We start from the raw sequence: 23,720 nt of genomic DNA on the forward strand, positions 1-23,720 counted from the left end.
ACCCACAGTCGCCGGCGACTCGGTACAGAATAATTATTTTTGGTTTGGTTTCTTGCCCCATTTAGCTTTGGCTTCTTTTTCACTGAAAGTAGCGCACTACAGTGCAAATGTTGACGGTATGCGCTGTGTGTCTCCTTTCCAGTCGCTGAGGGTACCTGCTGTTGGCATCAGTTATGCCCTCTTTAACTCTTGCCCTCAGGTTTCCGACCAGTACTGCTCCGTTTTAGCCGGCCGGTGTGGCCGTGCGGTTCTAGGCGCTTCAGTCTGGAACCGCGTGACCGCTACGTTCGCAGGTTCCAATCCTGCCTCGGGCATGGATGTGTGTGATGTCCTTAGGTTAGTTAGGTTTAAGTAGTTCTAAGTTCTAGGGGACTGATGACCACAGATGTTAAGTCCCATAGTGCTCAGAGCCATTTGAACCATTTGCTCCGTTTTTTAGGAGTGTATCTTCTGGCAGTGTTAGTTGCACTTTAACAGTGATACATATCAGTACTGTGGATAGATTTATTGATTAAGGGTTGGCCGATATGCTCCTCGTGTTATGGGTTCACTGAATGCAACGGAAGAACGGTACAGCGATCTTATGCTGAGCTATTCCTGCAGCTACAGCAGTCAACATCACAGTACTTTCGCATCTGAGGCTCTTTGAATTACTCAGTGTTGTGTGATGTACGTTTTGGTTGTTAGCATTACAGGGTTTCTCTCTGTTGTGAAAGTACTTTCATAGAAAGAAGGGCTTCTACGGTAAAACAACGTATCAAGCATAATTTCATCATTCTCTGTACCGAGTTGCGGCACACCGTTGCTGCCTTACACCAAAATACTCAGAGGTATCCCTCAGCAACATCAGAAAAATTTGTCAGTCTAGTTGTGGTTTACCCTGTATTTATACACTTCAGCATGCGACGGAAAAAGTTAATAAGCAAGTTGTAAAATATTTCTGAAAAAAAACACAGTGAGACTAAAATAATGCCAACGCTTTTACTGGAAGTTAGTGGGTATTATTCACGAAGCTGCAGAACCATTTAACAGATTTTTATATAGATCAGCTGAAAACAACGACTGGACGAAAAGGAAAAATATAAATGTAAGGATGAAGGTGACCTGGTATGTTTCTGTAACGTGAACAGGCCTAAAAAAGAAAAGATGCTTCTTATGAAGTGTCCGTAAAGCGTAGTAACAATCAGTGTACATTACTAGGTTTGACTGTTGGTGGAGAGATGTGGCCCTTTAATTGGAATACAACATAACAAATTCATTACTCGTCGGTGTACGAAGAGTTGCCAAAAGAGAGAAATGTGTTATGGAACAGACAGAACGTGATTGTGATCACAAAGGAAAATGAAGGTGAAAAGGGCATGCAGCCAAATGGGACAGTGATTCTTCCCTGATACCCCAGAAATAAGAGAAGACAGGGAGGTGGACGCAGTGGTTGGTGATGGTATGGAATGATAATGATGTGTATAGATGGAGGCCGAATTGCGTGATAACCTTTTAGAGAGGGGCTGTATGCTGCAGTAAACTTCAAATGGCCGCCGATTGTGGTGACGATCCTGACAACAGAGCTACATGTTGACATGGCGCAAAGTAGTTGACTTATTACTTGCCTTGTTGAAATTTTTCTTCGGGAATTTATTTCGGTTATTGTCAGCTACTGTGCTGGGTTTCTCAACTCATTAAATTATCCATTATCCAGAAGTGAACTCAGTTTGTGATAAACATATCCCAAAAACACGAGCAAAAGCGAAGACGTGGGATTTTTATAACCATTTCAGTTGCATGCGTTCAGTCAGGTCTCGTCAATAAGCTGGCCTTCTGGTTATACAGGGTGTTTCAAAATGAATATACGGGTTTTAAGGCTTTGTAGCACATATTACATCCACCTTGGAATTATAAATAACACACGAAATGAAAGAGAAACACAGTTTTTCTTACAATTATTCAAGTGTGAACACCGATCACACATCGAGTCGATAGCCGTGTTGTTCCGAAACCTTGATCAACGTGGCAGGAATAACTGTTGTAATAACACTGTTTCTAAAGTCGGATAGATCAGCTGTTATCGGAGGCACATACACATTGTCGCGTCAGATCGTGTGTGGAACGTCGAGATCATGCTCAAAATGCTGTGTCAATCGGCCCCTTGGCGCCCAGTCCACCGGTCGGATAGAACGTCGCTTAAACAGTCGCGTACTGTGTTATGCCAGTGAGGCGGCGAACCATCTGACTCCTAAATAAAGAAGCGTTGTTCAGCTTCTTCCCATTGAGGCACGGGCCATAGCTGTAGCACATCAAGATAAGAAATATGTGTTACAGTTCATTCACCGAAAAATAAATGCCCATAAACTTACCGCGGGGATATTTCTTGGGGTTAAGCGTGAAAGGGCCAACGGCTTTGCTGTAGTGGTAACACCGGTTCCTGTCAAAGCACCGAAGTGAAGCGCTGTCGGGCTGGGCTAGCACTTGGATGGGTGACCATCCGGTCTGCTGAGCGCTGTTGGCAATCGGTGTGCACTCAGCCCTTGTGAGGCAAACTGAGGAGCTACTTGATTGAGAAGTAGCGGCTCCGGTCTCGGAAACCGACCTACGGCAGGGAGAGTGGTGTGCTGACCACAAGCCCCTCCATATCCGCATCCAGTGACGCCTGTGGGCTGAGGATGACACGGCGGCCAGTCGGTACCTTTGGGTCTTCATGGCCTGTGCGGGAGGAGTTAAGAGTGAAAGACTCGCACTCGTTCAACACGTTTTTCAGTCACTCTTTGTCATTCCATTCTCTTCCCATTGCGCACGGGTGTACAAAGGTAACTGTTTGAGTTGCTCTTTATTTGGTGTATTATTTACAAATGTAAGTTGAACGTAACAAATGCTGCAACACCTTAAAACCGGTATGTTCATTTGGAAACACCCTGTATATACTGGGTGAACCACGAATCTCAGACAGTCTTAATATTTTCTAAAACGATTCTAGGTCGCTAGGCGAAGCTTCCAGTAAATAATAACACGCAAAGGTGAAATAATTGCTATATTGCTAACAAGTATGTCTTGTTTATCCACTGACATTCTGAAGCTACGATTCTTTTAGTGGAACAATATGCGAGGTGTGTGAGAAAAGTAATTAATCTGAATCTTATCTACCAAAGCTTTAATTTTTTCAAACAACAGTATTGTATCCTTCAAAGTGGATCAGTTTTGGCAGATAAACACCGGTGGAGTCGTTGATCCCAATCTTGGTAGCAGAGCTGAAAGGCTTCAAATGGTGGGGTCTTTATCATGTCGGTTACATTCTTCTGAATATTCTCCAGAGTCCCAAAATGACGTCCTTTAAATACATTTTTCAGATCCACGAAAAGAAAAAGTCACGAGGACTCAGATCAGGTGAGTAGGGGAGGGGGGTTCTGGCATAACAAGAATGCTTTTTGAAGTCAAAAATTCCGTGATGGGTGTGGCCGTATGACATGGGGCACTTGTCTGCAATGTCCGGTCTCACCCGATTCACCCTTTTCCTGAGCCTTGCAAGGAAATCTTTGTAAAACAGTTGGTTGGCAGTTTGTCCAGGAGGAACAAATTCTTTATACACAATACCGCTACTGTCAAAAAAGCATACCAGCATTGTTTTGATCTTTAATTTGCACATTCCAGCAGTTTTCGCTCGAGTGTGCCGCTCTTCACTTTTCCGCTAGTCTTAAAAATCCAGGATTCATCACCTTTGATCGCACGATTGAACCATTCGTGGTCATTGCCAGTCCTTTTAAGAAGATCAACGCACACGTTTCTTCAATTGTTCTTCCGATCAGTTTACGAGGTTTTTCTGCAAAATTTTGTCACAAAACTTCCGCACGTGCAAATTTTCGGTCAAAATTCACACGTTCTGCGTTTCTGTCGGTTTTTGTGGTTGAATGGCTCCCTGAGCGAGATTCATCCTCAATGTTTTTTCGGGTGTCCTAAATGATTTGTGCCAGCGGAAAAAAACTCACGCTCTTGACAACGAATGTTAACCATTGGCCTGTTTAAACTTTCCAAAGGTCACACTCGCGGATTCCCCGAGTTTAACACAAATCTTGCTGTCATAACGTTGCTGTAAATCCCGCAGTTCCGTTTTTCGTAACACACAATAAAAATACAACTTCACTGATGACGCTCACAGAAATCAGGTAATGGCTGTACGAAGCTGAAACTCGGGCTGAGTATCTGTAAGGAATGAACACACCGGTCTACACAGGTAGAACAACACAGAGTTGCCAGATCGCTCGCAGTGCTGTCAGTCTCACTACTTTTCTCCGACGCCTCATAGGTGTATTAACAACAACCTGAATTTCTAGAACAAGAGCAATTCAGTCAAAGTTGTAAAACTTCGTCAAGATAATCATTTTAAACTTTCGTTGCTCTAGAAACTGATGTTCGTCATCGGCATCGTTATGAGTTCTGATCCCAACGGGCACGAATTCACTCTTCTATTCGTTGTGGCATGGCAGCAGAAAGCTTGGGGAATGGGGGATTTATTGGCATGCTTGAAACGCACTCTGCGTCATTAATGAAGATGGATGCGTGGAGGCTGGGATGGGTGTACATGTCTTCCCATTTCATCCCAGACTGAGGATGACAAATGAGTCAGAAATTAGGGGAATGTGTCGATCAATCAGGCACCTGTACATTTTTAATGCGTTTGCGGCGAGAACTGGAGTCTGGGGGCTTGCATTATCCGGTTGGAACATGCCATTTTGTACCCTGATCACGAAGCGTATAACAACGACGTTTTCCATTCTTGCCACATATTGGGAAGCATTCAGTTTCCCTTTAACAGCTACCAGATTCGCGCTGTTGTCACATCCAATTCCTGTCCATACAACCATTTCAGGAGATAAAGGGGTGTGGTTCTCTAGAATCAATGCTTTCAGTAATCTTTCAGCAGTTCATACACAGACACATTGACGTCGACCTGGCCGCCACAAACAGAAGCTGAAGACAATTTAGAATGCCTCTCAGTGTTCCACATTACTCTGACTCTACACCATGCAAGTTTCTGTTGCATATGTGTTATGGTTGAAACACGGTAAGTCCTGAGGGCTTTGGCCGGCCGCGGTGGTCTTGCGGTTCTGGGCGCTGCAGTTCGGAACCGCGGGACTGCTACGGTCGCAGGTTCGAATCCTGCCGCGGCCATGGATGTGTGTGATGTCCTTCGGTTAGTTAGGTTTAAGTAGTTCTAAGTTCTCGGGGACTGATGACCTACGATGTTAAGTCCCATAGTGCTCAGCACCATTTGAACCATCCTGAGGGCTTTCCTCCTTTCATTTTTGTTTTTGTTATGACATTTAATGAAATTCCTTGACGGTGACTGTGAACTGCATCCCTCGAAATCTAGTTGCATTGGCTAATTAGAAGTGATGGTTCTTTCCTGCCGTTGGCTAAGATTTTGTGAGCTGCTTTGATGCCACTAGGTAGGATGAACATGCTGCTCTGAAAATTACTGCAGGACCGCTTTAACGGGTTGGAATTCGGGAAGTCGGATGTGGCTGGTTGCAGGTAGAATGGCAGGGAGCGCACGCTGGCTGGTGGCCGGTTTTATTCAATGGGCGAGGCTCGTGCGACAACCGAAACGATGGGCAGTCGCCAAGCGACCAGTGGTGCACCGCTGTTAACGCACGACGGTGCATTTTTCCCATCGCTAGCCGGTGTGCTGTTCATAGCTTTCAGGCCAACTCGCATGACGGGCCAGCATCTTTCTTAATTGTTACCCGTCGGGAGAGAAAACTTTTGCTAAATCAGCAGGTATTTGCGGGCTGGAAGGCCGATAACCTTTCTCAGAGAACCGTATCTGCTAGCATTGTAAAAGGTTTCTCCACATAGTCAAGGGTAGTACTGCACTGCTTCGTGCCTGATAGTAAGTTTTTTGAGAGTTTTAGTTCTCAGGCCAAGTGATTCCCCGCATGTGCTGAAAATGAGCATCATTATTGGAAATCATATGCTGACATCTGAAGATCAGTAACTTTTGGTAGCAAGTCACTCCGTTGGAGGAGGGACTTTTTCCAAGGTCTTGGAGAGAGGCAGAGTACGGAGTTTTGATAACACGATGGGCGCGGAGCAAATCCTGCTACGTGCAGTTGTCAGTTGGAGTTTGTTTTTAGAGCTGCTACATGTGGATGACTTTGGGAGTTTGTGCGGTTATGCTAGCCTGAGACTCCGTTTGAGTATGAAATGGTCCACACATAACAGAGTTTGCCCAGGTCGCAGATGGAGTTGGAGTCCACCGTTCGAGAGTGGGGGCGCCCTGGTCGCGGACTTGAGATTTTTGCACCGCTGAGCACAGAGTTCACCCGCGATGATAGCTGTTTGTGGTGAGCACATTTGCAGCTCCAGCACACAGGAAAGTATCCGTTTTGCTTTAAACCCTCAGTACCGTATTCTTTTGACCTGGGTCAGCAGTTGTTCACTTAATGCATGTAGCACGGCCTTACGATTTAGTTCAAAAATGGTACAAATGGCTCTGAGGACTATGGGACTTAACATAGGAGGTCATCAGTCCCCTAGAACTTAGAACTACTTAAACCTAACTAACCTAAGGACATCACACACATCCAGGCAGGATAAGAACCTGCGACCGTAGCGGTCGCGCGGCTCCAGACTGAAGCGCCTAGAACCGCTCGGTCACCCGGCCGGCTACGATTTAGTGGTTGAGAATGACTGTCATGTAAGACAGATAGCGTTAACGATTCTACTCACAGAAGGAGACATCGTATAGAGAATTCTAGTCCTTCATGTCAGCATTGCTAATCAACCATTACTATTGTCATAACTGAGATTTGTAGGTGTTTTAGAGGATCTGTGTTTCTTTTGTATCATTATTTTGGAACATCATATTCATTGCTCGTTTCTATTGCAACAAATGAATTGTTTCAATGAATTACCTTTTTCATTACAGTAGAGAAGATTACTTATCCATAAATCTGGTACTGTTTGTTAGATATTTAATGTTACTCACTGTTTTACCACAACTCAAGGTTAACTGCTAGGGGCACAAAATATTAACACATCCTTGCGTCCGTTGCGCACAGATTTCAGTAGTGTATCTTAAGGGTGGTTCTGTGTCAGGGATCATTCCGGAGCAGAAATTAATCGCAGGTAATTCCCAAATTAATGTTGTACTGGGCATCTCATATGGTATCAGCAGCAAACTACACATGAAACCTGTACACCTCAACCCAGCTGCCAGTGGTCCGTTCCCGACGGTCGGCTGTGGCGCTCTGCCTTTAACCTGCGCCCGAATTTCAGCTTTTGCTATTCGTCTGTTCATCAGGATTACTTGGACAGTCTTACGATCTTCTCGTGGTGCAGCCCGTCTGGAAGGACCTCTGCCCGCTCTGCCTATATAAGGCAACAAGCGTCTGGCGCACTTGTTAGATCGGTTACTGCTTCTATAATGGCAGATTATCAAGATTTAAGTCAGAATGAGATTTTCACTCTGCAGCGGAGTGTGTTTCAAGATTTAAGTCAGTTTGAACGTGGTGTTATAGTCAGTGCACGATCGATGGGACACAGCATCTCCGACGTAGCGATGAAATGGGGATTTTCCCGAACAACCATTTCACGAGTGTACCGTGAATATCAGGAATCCAGTAAAATATCAGACCTCCGACATCGAAGCGGCCGGCAAAAGAACGGGCAAGAACGGGTCTAACGACGACTGAAGAGAATCGTTCAACGTGACAGAAGTGCAACTCTTCCGCAAATTGGAGCAGATTTCAATCCTGGACCATCAGTAAGTGTCAGCGTGCGGACCATTCAACGAAACATCATCGATATGGGCTTTCGGGGTCGAAGTTTACTCGTGTACCGTTTATGACTGCACGACACAAAGCTTTAAGCCTTACCTGGGCCCGTCAACACCGACATTAGACTATTCATTATTGTAAAATGTTGCCTGGTCGGACAACGCTCGTTTCAAATTGTATCGAGCGGATGGACGTGTACTGGTATGGAGACAACGTCATGAATCCATGGACCGCGCATGTCAGCAGAGGACTGTTCAAGCTGGTGGAGGCTCTGTAATGGTGTGGAGCGTTTGTAGTTGGAGATGTGGGACCCCTAATACGTCTAGATACGACTGTGACAGGTGACACATATATATGCATCCTTTCTGATCACCAGCGTCCAGTCACCTCCATTGTTCGTTCCGCCGGACTTGGAAAATTCCAGCGGGATGATGTGACACTCCCACGTCCAGAATTACTGAAGAGTGGCTCTAGGAAGACACTTCTGAGTTTAAACACTTCCGCTGGCCAGCAAACTCCCCAGATATAAACATTACTGAACAAATATGGGATGCCTTGGAATGTGCTATTCAGACAAGATCTCCACTCCCAACACTCTTACGGATTTATGGCCAGCCCTGCACGATTCATGGTGTCAATTCCCTTCAGCACTACTTCAGACATTAGTCGAGTCCATGCCACGTCGTGCTGCGGCACTTCTGCGTGCTCGCGGGGGCCCTGCACGATATGAGGCAGGTGTATCAGTTTCTTTGGCTCTTCAAGTATCTAGGAGAAGCACACGTCTTGCTGGGCATGAGGGTAAGCTGGCAGCAGTGGCGGCACATGGTGTACGCCAGAGCATGGCACATTAAAGTGAGAGCCAGTGAAGTAAATTGGTAGCCCTCTCGCCGTGTTTCTGCGGTGGTGCGTGAAGCTGAGTAACAAGGCCACAATTCTCGGGGTCGGCAGCAGCTGAGCCATTAATGGTGCTGCCTGTTGTAGCACCTGACACTGTGTTCCCGCGCGACGTGCCCACCGGTCCGCGAAATTGCCGACCTTCCGGGGCAGTTCTCGGATAAGCGCCTGCCTCTACCCTGCACCCTGCTCTCGTTCTTGCAAGGAGGCGTTCTGCAGAAACCGATCAATGAGTACACAGGCGCGGATCCAAGAAAAAGGGGTGAGGAATGTGGGGGAAGAGTTTTATGCGGGTTATCACCCCATCCCATATACAGAGTGTTTCAAAAATGACCGGTATATTTGAAACGGCAATAAAAACTAAGCGATAGAAATACACCGTTTGTTGCAATATGCTTGGGACAACAGTACATTTTCAGGCGGACAAACTTTCGAAATTACAGTAGTTACAATTTTCAACAACAGATGGCGCTGCAAGTGATGTGAAAGATATAGAAGACAACGCAGTCTGTGGGTGCGCCATTCTGTACGTCGTCTTTCTGCTGTAAGCGTGTGCTGTTCACAACGTGCAAGTGTGCTGTAGACAACATGGTTTATTCCTTAGAACAGAGGATTTTTCTGGTGTTGGAATTCCACCGCCTAGAACACAGTGTTGTTGCAACAAGACGAAGTTCACAACGAAGGTTTAACGCAACCAAAGGACCGAAAAGCGATACAATAAAGGATCTGTTTGAAAAATTTCAGCGGACTGGGAACGTGACGGATGAACGTGCTGGAAAGGTAGGGCGACCGCGTACGGCAACCACAGAGGGCAACGCGCAGCTAGTGCAGCAGGTGATCCAACAGCGGCCTCGGGTTTCCGTTCGCCGTGTTGCAGCTGCGGTCCAAATGACGCCAACGTCCACGTATCGTCTCATGCGCCAGAGTTTACACCTCTATCCATACACTATTCAAACGCGGCAACCCCTCAGCGCCACTACCATTGCTGCACGAGAGACATTCGCTAACGATATAGTGCACAGGATTGATGACGGCGATATGCATGTGGGCAGCATTTGGTTTACTGACGAAGTTTATTTTTACCTGGACGGCTTCGTCAACAAACAGAACTGGCGCAGATGGGGAACCGAAAAGCCCCATCTTGCAGTCCCATCGTCCCTGTATCCTCAAAAAGTACTGGTCTGGGCCGCCATTTCTTCCAAAGGAATCATTGGCCCATTTTTCAGATCCGAAACGATTACTGCATCACGCTATCTGGACATTCTTCGTGAATTTGTGGCGGTACAAACTGCCTTAGACGACACTGCGAACACCTCGTGGTTTATGCAAGATGGTGCCCGGCCACATCGCACGGCCGACGTCTTTAATTTCCTGAATCAATATTTCGATGATCGTGTGATTGCTTTGGGCTATCCGAAACATACAGGAGGCGGCGTGGATTGGCCCCCCTATTCGCGAGACATAAACCCCTGTGACTTCTTTCTGTGGGGGCACTTGAAAGACCAGGTGTACCGCCAGAATCCAGAAACAATTGAACAGCTGAAGCAGTACATCTCATCTGTATGTGAAGCCATTCCGCCAGACACGTTGCCAAAGGTTTCGGGTAATTTCATTCAGAGACTACGCCATATTATTGCTACGCATAGTGGATATGTGGAAAATATCGTACTATAGAGTTTCCCAGACCGCAGCGCCATCTGTTGTTGAAAATTGTAACTACTGTAATTTCGAAAGTTTGTCCGTCTGAAAATGTACTGTTGTCCCAAGCATATTGCAACAAACGGTGTATTTCTATCGCTGCTCGTTTAGTTTTTATTGCCGTTTCAAATATACCGGTCATTTTTGAAACACCCTGTAAAAGACAATGACAAAAAAAAAAGATCGTACACCTGGAGGGCGTTGTGCGACATAAACGAAAGTTAGTAGGTACATCTGAAAGATGATGTCTATTGGAATCTCGCCCTAGTCACATAAGAGTGTCGCTAGCAGCAACACTATGAGGATGGAAATCAAATCTGCTTTAAATTCACCCTGTAATGGTCGTGACCGTTAATTACCTTAGAGATTTGACGCTGTGAGTTGATGTTAGTCAAGAATGCCTTTAATGCGAAAAAGGCGCCATCATCAACACATCACTGACTTTGGACAAAATCCTGTAATATGGCTACGAGAAGTTGGATGTTGCTCCTGCGATATTGCAGAAAGTTTCGGCAGGAATGCAGCCAATGTACATAACTGCTGGCAGCGGTGGTCACGAGGATGTACAGTCTCAATGAGACCGTGCTCCGGACGGTCGCGTGGCACTACCGAGAGGGAAGACCATCTTGTCGGGCGCATGCCTCTGGCGCATAGTACTACATCTGCAGCAGCGACTTGAGCAGCAGTTGGCGCCACAGTACCACAACGGAATGTTACAAATCACTTACTTCAAGGACAACTCAGAGCCAGACGTTCTGTAGTGTGCATTCCACTGATCTGAAACCACCGCTTTTTGTGATGTCAAACGAGAACTAATTGGAGGGCAGGGTGGAGGTCTGTTGTGCTTTCTCGTGAAAGTCAGTTCTGCCTCGGTGCCGTGTGGTTGTTAGGAGGAGCCCAGTTGCGGCCCTGCATCCAACCTGTCTGCGTGATAGACACACTGAACCACACCTGGAGTTATGGTCTGGGGTCCGTTTTCGTATGACAGCAGGGGCACTCAGATTACTATTCCATGCACGCAGAGTGCAGATCTGTACGTCAACCTGGTGATGCGACTTGTACTGCCATTCATGACAGAGTATTCCAGGAGTTGTTTTCCAACTGTATAACACTCGCCTGCATACCGCTGTTGTTATCCGACATGCTTTACACAGCGTCCATATACTGTCTTGACCCGCTCGATCACCAGATCTGTCTCCAATCGGGCACACGTGGAACATCATCGCACGACAACTTATGTGCCATCCACAAACAGTATTAAGCATCCATGAATTGGTCGACCAAGTGCAACAGATTTGGAACTCCACACCACAAACTAACATCGGACATCTGTACAACGCAATGCATGCGCGTTTTCATGGTTGCATTCAACATTCTGGCGGTTACACCGGTTACTCATGTACCAGCATTTCACATTTACAATGGCTTTTCTCGTGCTTACATTAACTATCATCTTGTTTTTTTTCTTTCTTTTACTGAATTTCATTCCCTCCGAAGAGGCGAGTGGGGGTGGTGGGGGGACGGGCAGGGGGCTGGCAGCAGCTTAATATGCCGCTCAACACCCAACAGAAGAATTAACAAACGTACTGCGAAGATAACAAACAATAAAAAAACAGGCGATAAAACTGTTACTTTTTATAAACTGTAAATGACTGAAAGTTGTGGAAGTGAAAATGTAGAAACAAGGGGTTGACGATGCTAATGAAGACACACAGTAAGTAGACAGGCACAATTTAAAAAACACGGCGACAGTCTGGTTTGTGTTCGCAAGAGAGAAAAAACATACCTAGCGACAGTGTGCTTGCTGTTCGCAACAATTAAAATAAGGTTACGCGCAACACTGATCACTCACATAAACACTTCACTATAGGGTAGATAACACACCATAGGCTAAGGCAGACGGGGGGCGTGGGGAGGAGGATCCGTACAGATGAGGAGGAAAAAAGGAGAGGAGGAGAGGAGAGGAGAGGAGTGGAAAAGCAAAAAGGGAGGGGGGGAGTCGATGGAGGGAGAGGACACATTAAAAAAAGGGGGGACAGCGCAGACGCGAGAAGGAGTAGGGAAGGCAGAGGAGGGGAAAAACCTGTCACCTTGCAATGTTAATCGCTTGAATACGCTACCTAGACGAACGTATTCGCGAATTCATTACTCTACATTAATTACTTTTTGGTGTTGGCCATTTTTTCTGTCAGTGTATTACTACATACACCAATTTTGAGATTTGTAGTCTAACTTTCAGAGAATGATGTAGCATGAAAACTAATACTCTCGAAAACTCCAAACAATTCAAGAAATTACGAGCTCTGTTTAACACAGAATCCTCAATCTGATCAAAAGTCCTGGCTCGTATATGTAGACCGAAGTTGGCCACTAGATGTCATGAAAGACAGACCCGCCAATATAAATGGATGCGGGGTGTATATTCATTACAGAAGCAGCAACGACAGAATTGGTCTGTCAAGAGACCTCAGTGACATGGAACGAGGACCAATCATTCGATTTAATCTTATTAACATATCCATCGCGGACATTTCAAAGCTGGCTAAGCGCACTGTGTTTCAGATGCGGTATAATCGTTAATAATTCTCAGCACGTCATTTCTCATCATGAATATTGAATTTTCCTTATTCTGAATGTGACATTATCTCCTGTGCTGATCTGAACCATATTTTCTCGGATTCATCTAATCCCAGAGTTCACAGATAGGTTTCTGCGGAAGACTTGTGGAATGCTGGAGTAGGTCTACCTTCGTGATTTACTCGATTCGTAGCAATTACTTGAAATGTATTGTAATTTGTATGGCTGTATAGCACACAAATAAAAAAAATTGCATCACCTCGGTTCCGAGAGTTCCGAAGCCTGTACAGGAAATTGGAATAGAGATCAACATAAACATCATTATAATGTTACTTAAAATCCGTCTTGATTGCAAATTTTTTTTTTATTATTCATATGACCGGTTTCGGTTCATTCAGAACCATCTTCAGATCTGTAAAAATAATTATACTAATTTACTATTTCACGAAAGCAAATCTTTTTCATCCTATCTTATCAACATCAAATGTACCAGAACGTACCTGATATTTAAGTTACAGGAGTAACCCGACCAATTCAGCAACTTTCACATGCTACGTCACATAAAATTGGTTGGCAGAGTGCACGTCATTTATATTAATTATAACACTATTACCGACAGGTGGCGTCTGGTACATTTGTTACATTCCATTTGTACATACTGTATTCAGTATATCTTTTTTATATTAAAAATATTTAATTAAAATATGTAGATGTCAAAGCTAAAATCTGTACTTGTCAGGATTAAAAAACAGTAAAATTATCATTTTTATACGATCTAACAGGCATAGGGCGATTTATATATCTATGGTGCTGGTGTGAACTTGTTTTCTTCTACGGTCTGCTTCCGTGGTTCCCGCCACTTTGGTGTTGTGCCGCGGTCCGCTCAGTCGTCTGCTGCCCATCGCCGCGGGCAAGAGGGCCGCACAGGAGGGCCCCGTCAACGACGCCAGGCGTTGCACGCGTCTTCCGGCTTCTCCACCGCGCGCCATCTCTCATCCCTCGGCCTGGATCTCCATACGCAACAGTTGTCATCTTAGTAGGTCGTCATAAATGCTAAAATAGGCGTTATGATTGAATTCGCTGTAAGCAATATATAGGGCAGACTGGTAGGAACTTTGAAACCAGATTCAGGGAGCACACCTACTCTCAAAACAAAACAGCTTTTGGGGCGCATATGGCTGCGACAAAGCACTCAGTCACGAATATTGAAAACAACTTAGACATCCTGCATAGAGCTCACAAGGGACGGTTCCTTAACATTTTAGAAGAGATCGAAATATACACCCACAGAAATAAAGATCCGGATTTAATCCTCAACGAACAAAGCGAATTCAATCATAACGCCTATTTTAGCATTTATGACGACCTACTAAGATGACAACTGTTGCGTATGGAGATCCAGGCCGAGGGATGAGAGATGGTGCGCGGTGGAGAAGCCGGAAGACGCGTGCAACGCCTGGCGTCGTTGACGGGGCCCTCCTGTGCGGCCCTCTTGCCCGCGGCGATGGACAGCAGACGACTGAGCGGACCGCGGCACAACACCAAAGTGGCGGGAACCACGGAAGCAGACCGTAGAAGAAAACAAGTTCACACCAGCACCATAGATATATAAATCGCCCTATGCCTGTTAGATCGTATAAAAATGATAATTTTACTGTTTTTTAATCCTGACAAGTACAGATTTTAGCTTTGACATCTACATATTTTAATTAAATATTTTTAATATAAAAAAGATGTACTGAATACAGTATGTGCAAATGGAATGTAACAAATGTACCAGACGCCACCTGTCGGTAATAGTGTTATAATTAATATAAATGACGTGCACTCTGCCAACCAATTTTAAGTGACGTAGCATGTGAAAGTTGCTGAATTGGTCGGGTTACTCCTGTAACTTAAATATCAGGTACGTTCTGGTACATTTGATGTTGATAAGATAGGATGAAAAAGATTTGCTTTCGTGAAATAGTAAATTAGTATAATTATTTTTACAGATCTGAAGATGGTTCTGAATGAACCGAAACCGGTCATATGAATAATAAAAAAAAAATTGCAATCAAGACGGATTTTAAGTAACATTATAAAATCACTGATTGCGGTTGTCCCATAAGACATTATGTCTGTTCTTGCAAAATAAACATCATTTCCGCCCTTTTTGTTGCTCATGAAAACCACACATTGCATGTTGTACCACCGTACAGCGAGACCTTCAGAGGAGGTGGTCCACATCGCTGTACCTCCAATACCGGGTCAGGAGTGAAGTTGCGCATTATGCAGCCTATTGCGTAGAGTTTGAGTCGCAACATGACGTTCTGTGGCTGCACGAAAAGCATTATTCAACATTGTGGTGTTACTGTCACGGTTCCTCCGAGCCATAATACGTTGGTAGCGGTCATGCACTGCAGTAGTAGCCTTTGGGCGGCTGAGCGTGGCATGTCACCGACAGTTCCTGTGTCTCTGTATCTCCTCCATGTCCGAACAACATCGCTTTGGTTCACTCCGAGACGCCTGGACACTTCCCTTCCCTTCCTGGCACAAAATAACAATGAGGACGCGATCGAACCGCGACATTGACCGTCTAGGTATTGATGAACTTCAGACAACACGAGCCGTGTAGCTTCTTCCTGGTGGAACTGATCGGCTGTCGGACCCCCTCCGTCTAATAGGCGCTGCTCATGGATGGTTGTTTGCATCTTTGGGTGGGTTTAGTGACATCTCTGAACAGTCAAAGGGACTGTTGCTGTGGCGTCCATCTCGAGGAGTTCTGGGAATCGGGGTGATGCAAAACTTTTTTGATGTGTGTATTTTTCCTGCCAAATGCCAAATAAAAAAGTGTTAAGAGCATTGTTGTTGTGCACAACAACAACAACAAGCGCATTGCTTCACGGAAGTGGAACGAGATCTGCATGAACTGGAGGTAACGCTGGAGGATATCCACAAACGCATCCTGCTCAAGAAGAAACTCCAGAAGCACCATGGTATCCAAGAAACTAAAACTAAAAAACGGGGCCTCAAGCGAGGTAGGAACAGCGCAGGAAAAGAATGCGGGAACAATGGGTTACACTTAAGGCCCTGGTTCAAGGAAAAGGAAAAGTGAACTTGAAATATCGTGGTCTGGGGATGACCGATATTGCAAAAAGAAAGGAACGCACTGTAGGACACAAGGTGATGTGGACGTATCAGGTCGACTTCCAGTTTTCTTTGTGGTATCAAAAACCGTTTTGTAATTCACCTCAAATAAGACACTGTTTCATTTTAATTGTAGAGCAGATTCGCCACCTCTCTGCTTGCAGAGTTAGTGCCGGAAGCGAACACCTTCATCTTCTGCGGATAACATTTACCTCTCCCATGTGCTCCTGTTTATTACGCCCATCTCGCTAACAATATTAGTCTTTGTTAGAACACGTGAGGATCAATCTCCATGTTTCATGAAGTTCTCCGAGCTTATAGGGCGCATGCACAAAACTTCCAAACTCTTTAAATAATACTATGTTGATTGTCGTGAGTATGGCACTATTTTTCTGTCTTTTTTAGATGTGTCGTTCTGTAAGGGCACGTGGTCGTAAGTGGACATTTGAATTTTTTACGGAGGAGCTTTTGTTTCTACTTTCCGAATAATAACTGAGATTATTAATTATTTTACTAACGAAGACATTTTCTCATACTTCGATCTTTAACGCCTATTTGTTGATGTGCTCTTTTCAGCTTTATTGGTGGAATCAAAACATCTACCTATTTCATATATATTTCAACTGAACTGCGTTTAGCAGGGAAACTTTTGTAGGTATTGCCTTCAGACATCAAATAACTTTCTTGATTTATAAGTCATTTTCAGTTAACTAATCTAAGTGCAAGTCGCACATACCATATTCCGTCACATGTGCATGTTTCAACTGAACTGCCTTCAGCAGGGAAACTTTTCTAGATGTTGCTTTCAGACGCCACATAATTTTCTTGAAATTATGTCATATTCAGTTCACTAATCTAAGTTCAAGTTGCACATACCATATTCTGTCACACCTGCATTGCACGTATCTTTCATATAAGGATACGCTTACACTGATGAGTTATGTTAGAATTATTATAAGATACATCTTCATGTACTTTATGTTCAAGATCCCCTTTATTGTTCTGTTGGGCTATGAAAGTTGCTTCACTACCTCATGTTTCACGGGCTGTTGTTCAGTTTTAGGTCAATTTTCATACAAAGGGGAATATTTTTCATGATATTAATATTGGAATCATAACTTGCTATGCATGCACAGGTTAATGTTAAAAATTTGTGTTACCTTTCTCTTTGTTTTTATATGCAAAGTGCTACTCAAAATTAAGTGGCTAGCGACATTATCCAAGGGAATCACTTTGCTGTTTCCTGTGCGTTTGCCAAGATAACATTTAAGACAAAAATTGCAGGATCTTCCACTGTATAAGCAAGTAGAAATGGTCGAACTGTTGCGCAGCTCGAAGTCACGTGGGCTATGGAATTTTTCGCAGCAGCCCCTACACACAGGGTGACACCGTATGGTGTTAAAGGCTTTCAGGGATGATTGGGAGAGGTAAATGTATTAATTCGAGGTAATGACACTAGTCCAGAAACGACCCAGTCGAAAGATATAAGCTAAAAATTTACTCAGTTCCTCCTTAGCGCAGCTCAGTGTGGAAACTAAGGGCCCCAGCTTCGGAACGCTGATCATGACGGACAGAATTCCCGCTTAATATTCCCTAGTGCCCTCAAATAACTTCCCCTGTTGATGGACTAGTAACGGTGTCAGAGAGACCGAAAATCCCAAGGCTAAAGTACAGGTGTAATGAATTCCATTTAGGTGCACAAGTTTCACAACCTGCTTCTTTTACAACAGTTGTTCGTAAAGGCGACCCCCAACGTCAATGAGGGCATGTCATCGTCGCACAAAGTTCTGTCGTACCGGTTGTAACATCCCCGGTGTCGTTTGAACAGAGTCGCAGGCAGCGAGAAGTCTTGCCAGGAGATCCTCTTCAGTCTCGTCAGCTGTCTCGTACGCAACACTTGTCACTTGGTCTCACAAGAAGAAATCAAGTTGGGATGAGATCAAGTGAAGATGCTGGCCACGAAACAGGACCTCCTCTGCCTATTTACTTTCCAAGGAGTGTCTCATTCAAGTGTTCACGAATCCTCAGTCCAAAGTAAGGTAGGACTCAATCATGTTGAAACCACATCTATTGACGAATAACAAGTGGATTACGTCCCACGAACCTAGGTTGTCGTGTATTTCCCTGTCAGAAAAAGTCGAACGATTTCGGCTTAGTCGTTTCCAGGCCAGTGTCTCTCACCTCAAATTGATGCATTTAACCTTCACCATCGTACCTGAGAGTTTTAAAACTTATCATGGTAACAACCTGCATAAAATTTTTCCAGCCTTAAATCCGCGTCGTATTTTGATTGAAACTTGAGCTTTTCAAAATATTACCCTTTTTTATCATCAGGAGGAGAGCTGGGAACAATTAGTACCTCTTATACGGTAGAGACGTCAGTCACCTCCTGAATGTAAATGGTAGAAAGGGGTGGTGTGTTCGAGAGCTCCAGTTCAAAATCAGGAAAATACTGTACGTTCAAGTCTTCTGAGTGTTTTTACCGTAGCTATACATGGAATTCTAACATGGACAGGTAAAGTTTGTAGAGGGACGCAATATTTCGGCCCTTTCCTTCTTACGGAAAAGAGTGAGTGTGAGAAGTCATCTGTACCAGGCGTCTGACCTGCGTGGTGACGTAGTCCCCGAAGCCGATGGTGGCAAAGGAGACGAAGCAGAAGTAGAGCGCCTCGAAGAAGGACCAGTCCTCGACGGGCGAGTAGACGGCAGCCGCGCACGACGCCACGCACACCGACGCCGCCGCCAGGTACAGCATCACCTGCGCAGGTACACCGTGGACTCACTCAGCACCTGCCTAGCGAGAAATACGCTTGCAGCGATGGCCAGTCTGGAGCTAGCTTACGGGCGCACCCACTTTGTGTCGAGCGACACGCAGGGGAGTTTTAGTGAGGCCATCTGCGGTGTTCCGAGCCACTCCAGTGCAGTCGTTGAATGTGGGGCTCGGAATGTACCCCACATACACTACTGGCCCTTAAAATTGCTACACAAAGAAGAAATGCAGATGATAAACGGGTATTCATTGGACAAATATATTATACTAGAACTGACATGTGATTACATTTTCACGCAGTTTGGGTGCGCAGATCTTGAGAAATCAGTACCCAGAACAACCACCTCTGGCATTGATACGCCTGGGCATTGAGTGAAACAGATCTTGGATGGCGTGTACAGGTACAGCTGCCCATGCAGCTTCAACACGATAGCACAATTCGCCAAGAGTAGTGACTGGCGTATTGTGGCGAGCCACTTGCTCGGCCGCCATTGACCAAACGTTTTCAGTTAGTGAGAGATCTGGAGAATGGGCTGGCCAGGGCAGCAGTCGAACATTTTCTGCATCCAGAAAGGTCCGTACAGGACCTGCAACATGCGGTCGTGCATTATCCTGCTGAAATTGCTGAAATGTAGGGTTTCGCAGGGATCGAATGAAGGGTAGAGCCACAGGTCGTACCACATCTGAAATGTAACGTCCCTTGTTTAAAGTGCCGTCAATGCGAGCAAGAGGTGACCGAGACGTGTAGCCAATGGCACCCCATAGCATAACGCCGGGTGATACACCAGTATGGCGATTACGAGTACACGCCTCCAATGTGCGTTCACCGCGATGTCGCCAAACATGGCTGCGACCATCATGATGCTGTAAAAAGAACCTGAATTCATCCAAAAGAAAGACATTTTGCCATTCGTGCGCCCAGATTCGTCGTTGAGTACACCATCGCAGGCGCTACTGTCTGTGATGCAGCGTCAAGGGTAACCCCAGCCCTGGCCTCCGAGCTGATAGTCCATGCTGCTGCAAACGTCGTCAAACTGTTCGTGCAGATAGTTGTTGTCTTGCAAACGTCCCCATGTGTTGATTCAGGGATCGAGACGTGGCTGCACGATCCGTTACAGCCATGCGGATAAGATGCCTGTCATCTCGACTTCTAGTGATACGAGGCCGTTGGGATCCTGCACGGCGTTCCGTATTACCCTCCTGAACCCACCGATTCCATATTCTGCAAACAGTCATTGGAACTCGACCAACGTTAGCAGCAATGTCGCGATACGATAAACCGCAATCGCGATAGGCTACAATCAGACCTTTACCAAAGTCGGAAACGTGATGGTACGCATTTCTCCTCCTTACACGAGGCATCACAACAACGTTTCACCAGGCAACGCCGGTTAACTGCTGTTTGTATGTGAGAAATCGGTTGGAAACTTTCCTCATGCCTGCACGTTGTAGGTGTCACCACCGGCGCCAACCTTGTGTGAATGCTCTGAAAAGCTAATCATTTGCATCTCACAGCATCTTCTTCCTGTCGGTTAAATTTCGCGTCTGTAGCAAGTCATCTTCGTGGTGTAGCAATTTTAATGGCCAGTAGTGAATGTCACTGTTAGGTACAATGTTGCTGCGTGCTGGATAAAAAAGAGAAATATACGAAATGCACAGAAAATGACTTTTTGTTTTCCCGACTGTTTTGAAAGATCCCACAACACATTTCTCTGCTATGACAACTTCTTCAACTCAGAGTAGCACCTACACCTAGCTACCTCAATCACGCTATCTGATCAAGAGTATTTGGACACCTACTAATGGGCATTAGTATGGGTATGTCTACCCTTACCCTTTATGACTGTTCGTATCCTGCTAGGGAACATCCAACGAGGTGTCTGAATGTTTGTGTGTGAGTGGCTGCCCATTCTTCCTCAGGAGCCAAATTCTGAGAAGGTAGCGACACTGGGGTCTGGAGTGCAGTCAAGATTCTACCTCATCCCGAAAGTGCTCCATTGGCGAGACTCTGGGCTGGCCAATCTGCTTGAGGAATGTTTTTGTCCATATAGCACTGCGTCACTGAGACTGTTTTATGACAAGGAGCTCTGTCATGCTCATATAAGTACAAACAATCATCACCAAACTGTTGGTTGGTTGGTTGTTTTGGGGTAGGAGAACAGACAGCGAGGTCATCGGTCTCATGGGATTAGGGAAGGACGGGGAAGGAAGTCGGCCGTGCCCTTTGAAAGGAACCATCCCGGCATTTGCCTGGAGCGATTTAAGGAAATCACGGAAAACCTAAATCAGGATGGCCGGACGCGGGATTGAACCGTCGTCCTCCCGAATGCGAGTCCAGTGTCTAACCACTGCGCCACCTCGCTCGGTACCAAACTGTTCTTTGACTCTATGTTGTATACATTGCCATAAGGTATGTTCATGTTCGTCAGCATTTAGTGTTCTCTTAAGCATGGTAGCAGGACCACACCTAATCACGAAAACTTCCCCATATAGTAACACCACCTCCACACTTCACTTTTGACAGTACATATGATGGCACGCAATGTTCTCGAGGCATCAAATCCTTCCATCGGATTGCCATAGGGTACAGCGTGATTCTTAGCTCCAGGTCACTCGTTTCCAGTTGTCCACAGTCCAGTGGCATCCCTCTTTATACAACACTTTATGAGTTGCCTAGCACTGACTAGAGCAATTTGTGGCTTATGAGAAGCTGCTCGAGCATTCTACCACATTGTTTTTTACTCCCTGCGTACAGACATACCATTACCTGGACTGGTAGTAGCACTTTGGAACTCACAGCTAATTCCTTCAGCTGATTTCACGTGATTTTTTTACAACCACACTCCTTAATGCTGGACAGCCCCCGTCCGTCAGCACATGAGGTGTGTCTGGTCTTTTATTAGCTGTGCAGTTCCTTCACGTGATCACATTACAATCACATCACCAATAGCCAACAAGCGCAGGTTTAGTGTGGTTGAAACTTCCCAGATGCATTTGTTACTCAGGTGAAATGCAATAACTAGTCTACACTGGAAGTCACTGAGCTATCCTGAGCAGTCCATTCTGCTGTTAGTACCTCTCTGTTGACAATGCAGTACTCCTGGTGGTCTCCTTTTATTCTGATGGGCCTGCCTCCCTGGACATATAGTGGTCAACTTCAAGTTACTAAACTGTGTCCAAATATTTTTGATCATTGTTGTTGTTGTTGTGGTCTTCAGTCCTGAGACTGGTTTCATGCAGCTCTCCATGCTACTCTATCCTGTGCAAGCTTCTTCATCTCCCAGTACTTACTGCAACCTACATCCTTCTGAATCTGCTTAGTGTATTCATCTCTTGGTCTGCGTCTACGATTTTTACCCTCCACGCTGCCCTCCAATGCTAAATTTGTGATCCCTTGATGCCTCAGAACATGTCCTACCAACCAGTCCCTTCTTCTTGTCGAGTTGTGCCACAAACTCCTCTTCCCCCCCAATTCTAATCAATGCCAGTCTACAGTTTATATACTCTCTACTTCGACCATCATCCATTATTTTGCTCCCCCAATAGCAAAACTCCTTTACTACTTTAAGTGTCTCATTTCCTAGTCTAATTCCCTCAACATCACCCGACTTAATTCGACTACATTCCATTATCCTCGTTTTGCTTTTGTTGATGTTCATCTTATACCCTCCTTTCATGACACTGTCCATTCCGTTCAACTGCTCTTCCAAGTCCTTTGCTGTCTCTGACAGAATTACAATGACATCGGCGAACCTCAAAGTTTTTATTTCTTCTCCATGGATTTTAATACCTACTCCGAATTTTTCTTTTGTTTCCTTTACATCTTGCTCAATATACAGATTGAATAACATCGGGGATAGGCTACAACCCTGTCTCACTCCCTTCCCAACCACTGCTTCCCTTTCATGTCCCTCGACTCTTACAACTGCCATCTGGTTTCTGTACAAATTGTAAATAGCCTTTCGCTCCCTGTATTTTACCCCTGCCACCTTCAGAATTTGAAAGAGAGTATTCCAGTCAACATTGTGAAAAGCTTTCTCTAAGTCTACAAATGCTAGAAACGAAGGTTTGCCTTTCCTTAATCTTTCTTCGAAGGTAAGTCGTAAGTTTTGTCTCACGTGATCCAATATTTCCACGGAATCCAAACTGATCTTCCCCAAGATCGGCTTCTACTAGTTTTTCCATTCGTCTGTAAAGAATTCGCGTTAGTATTTTGCAGCTGTGGCTTATTAATCTGATTGTTCGGTAATTTTCACATCTGTCAACACCTGCTTTCTTTGGGGTTGGAATTATTATATTCTTCTTGAAGTCTGAGGGTATTTCGCCTGTCTCGTACATCTTGCTCACCAGATGGTAGAGTTTTGTCAGGACTGGCTCTCCCAAGGCCGTCAGTAGTTCTAATGGAATGTTGTCTACTCACGGGGCCTTGTTTCGACTCAGGTCTTTCAGTGCTTTGTCAGACTCTTAACGCAGTATTGTATCTCCCATTTCGTCTTAATCTACATTCTCTTCCATTTCCAGAATATTGTCCTCAAGTACGTCGCCCTTATATAGACCCTCTATATACTCCTCCCACCTTTCTGCTTTCCCTTCTTTGCTTAAGACTGGGTTTCCATCTGAGCTCTTGATATTCATACAAGTGGCTCTCTTTTCTCCAAAGGTCTCTTTAATTTTCATGTAGGGAGCATCTATCTTACCCCTAGTGAGATAAGCCTCTACATCCTTACATTTGTCTTCTAGCCATCTACGCTTAGCCATTTTGCACTTCCTATCGATCTCATTTTTGAGACGTTTGTATTCCTTTTTGCCTCCTTCATTTACTGCATTTTTATATTTTCTCCTTTCATGAATTAAATTCAATATTTCTTCTGTTACCCAAGGATTTC

At 45.0% G+C, this 23,720-nt stretch overlaps 1 protein-coding gene across 1 annotated transcript in view; it reads right to left on the minus strand.

Moving 5' to 3' along the window:
* Positions 1-23,720, minus strand: part of LOC124619969 (potassium channel subfamily K member 13-like) — a 131,383-nt gene that overhangs the window by 61,164 nt on the left and 46,499 nt on the right. Inside the window, exons 3-4 of the mRNA XM_047146631.1 lie at positions 18,670-18,822; positions 17,777-17,779 (exon numbers count right to left, since the gene is read on the minus strand). Of these exons, the coding sequence (XP_047002587.1) occupies positions 17,777-17,779; positions 18,670-18,822 (156 nt within the window). The remainder of the gene's footprint in view (positions 1-17,776; positions 17,780-18,669; positions 18,823-23,720) is intronic.

Source organism: Schistocerca americana, chromosome 6, assembly GCF_021461395.2.
Source record: "Schistocerca americana isolate TAMUIC-IGC-003095 chromosome 6, iqSchAmer2.1, whole genome shotgun sequence".
In the NCBI taxonomy this organism is placed as follows: Eukaryota; Metazoa; Arthropoda; class Insecta; order Orthoptera; family Acrididae; genus Schistocerca; species Schistocerca americana.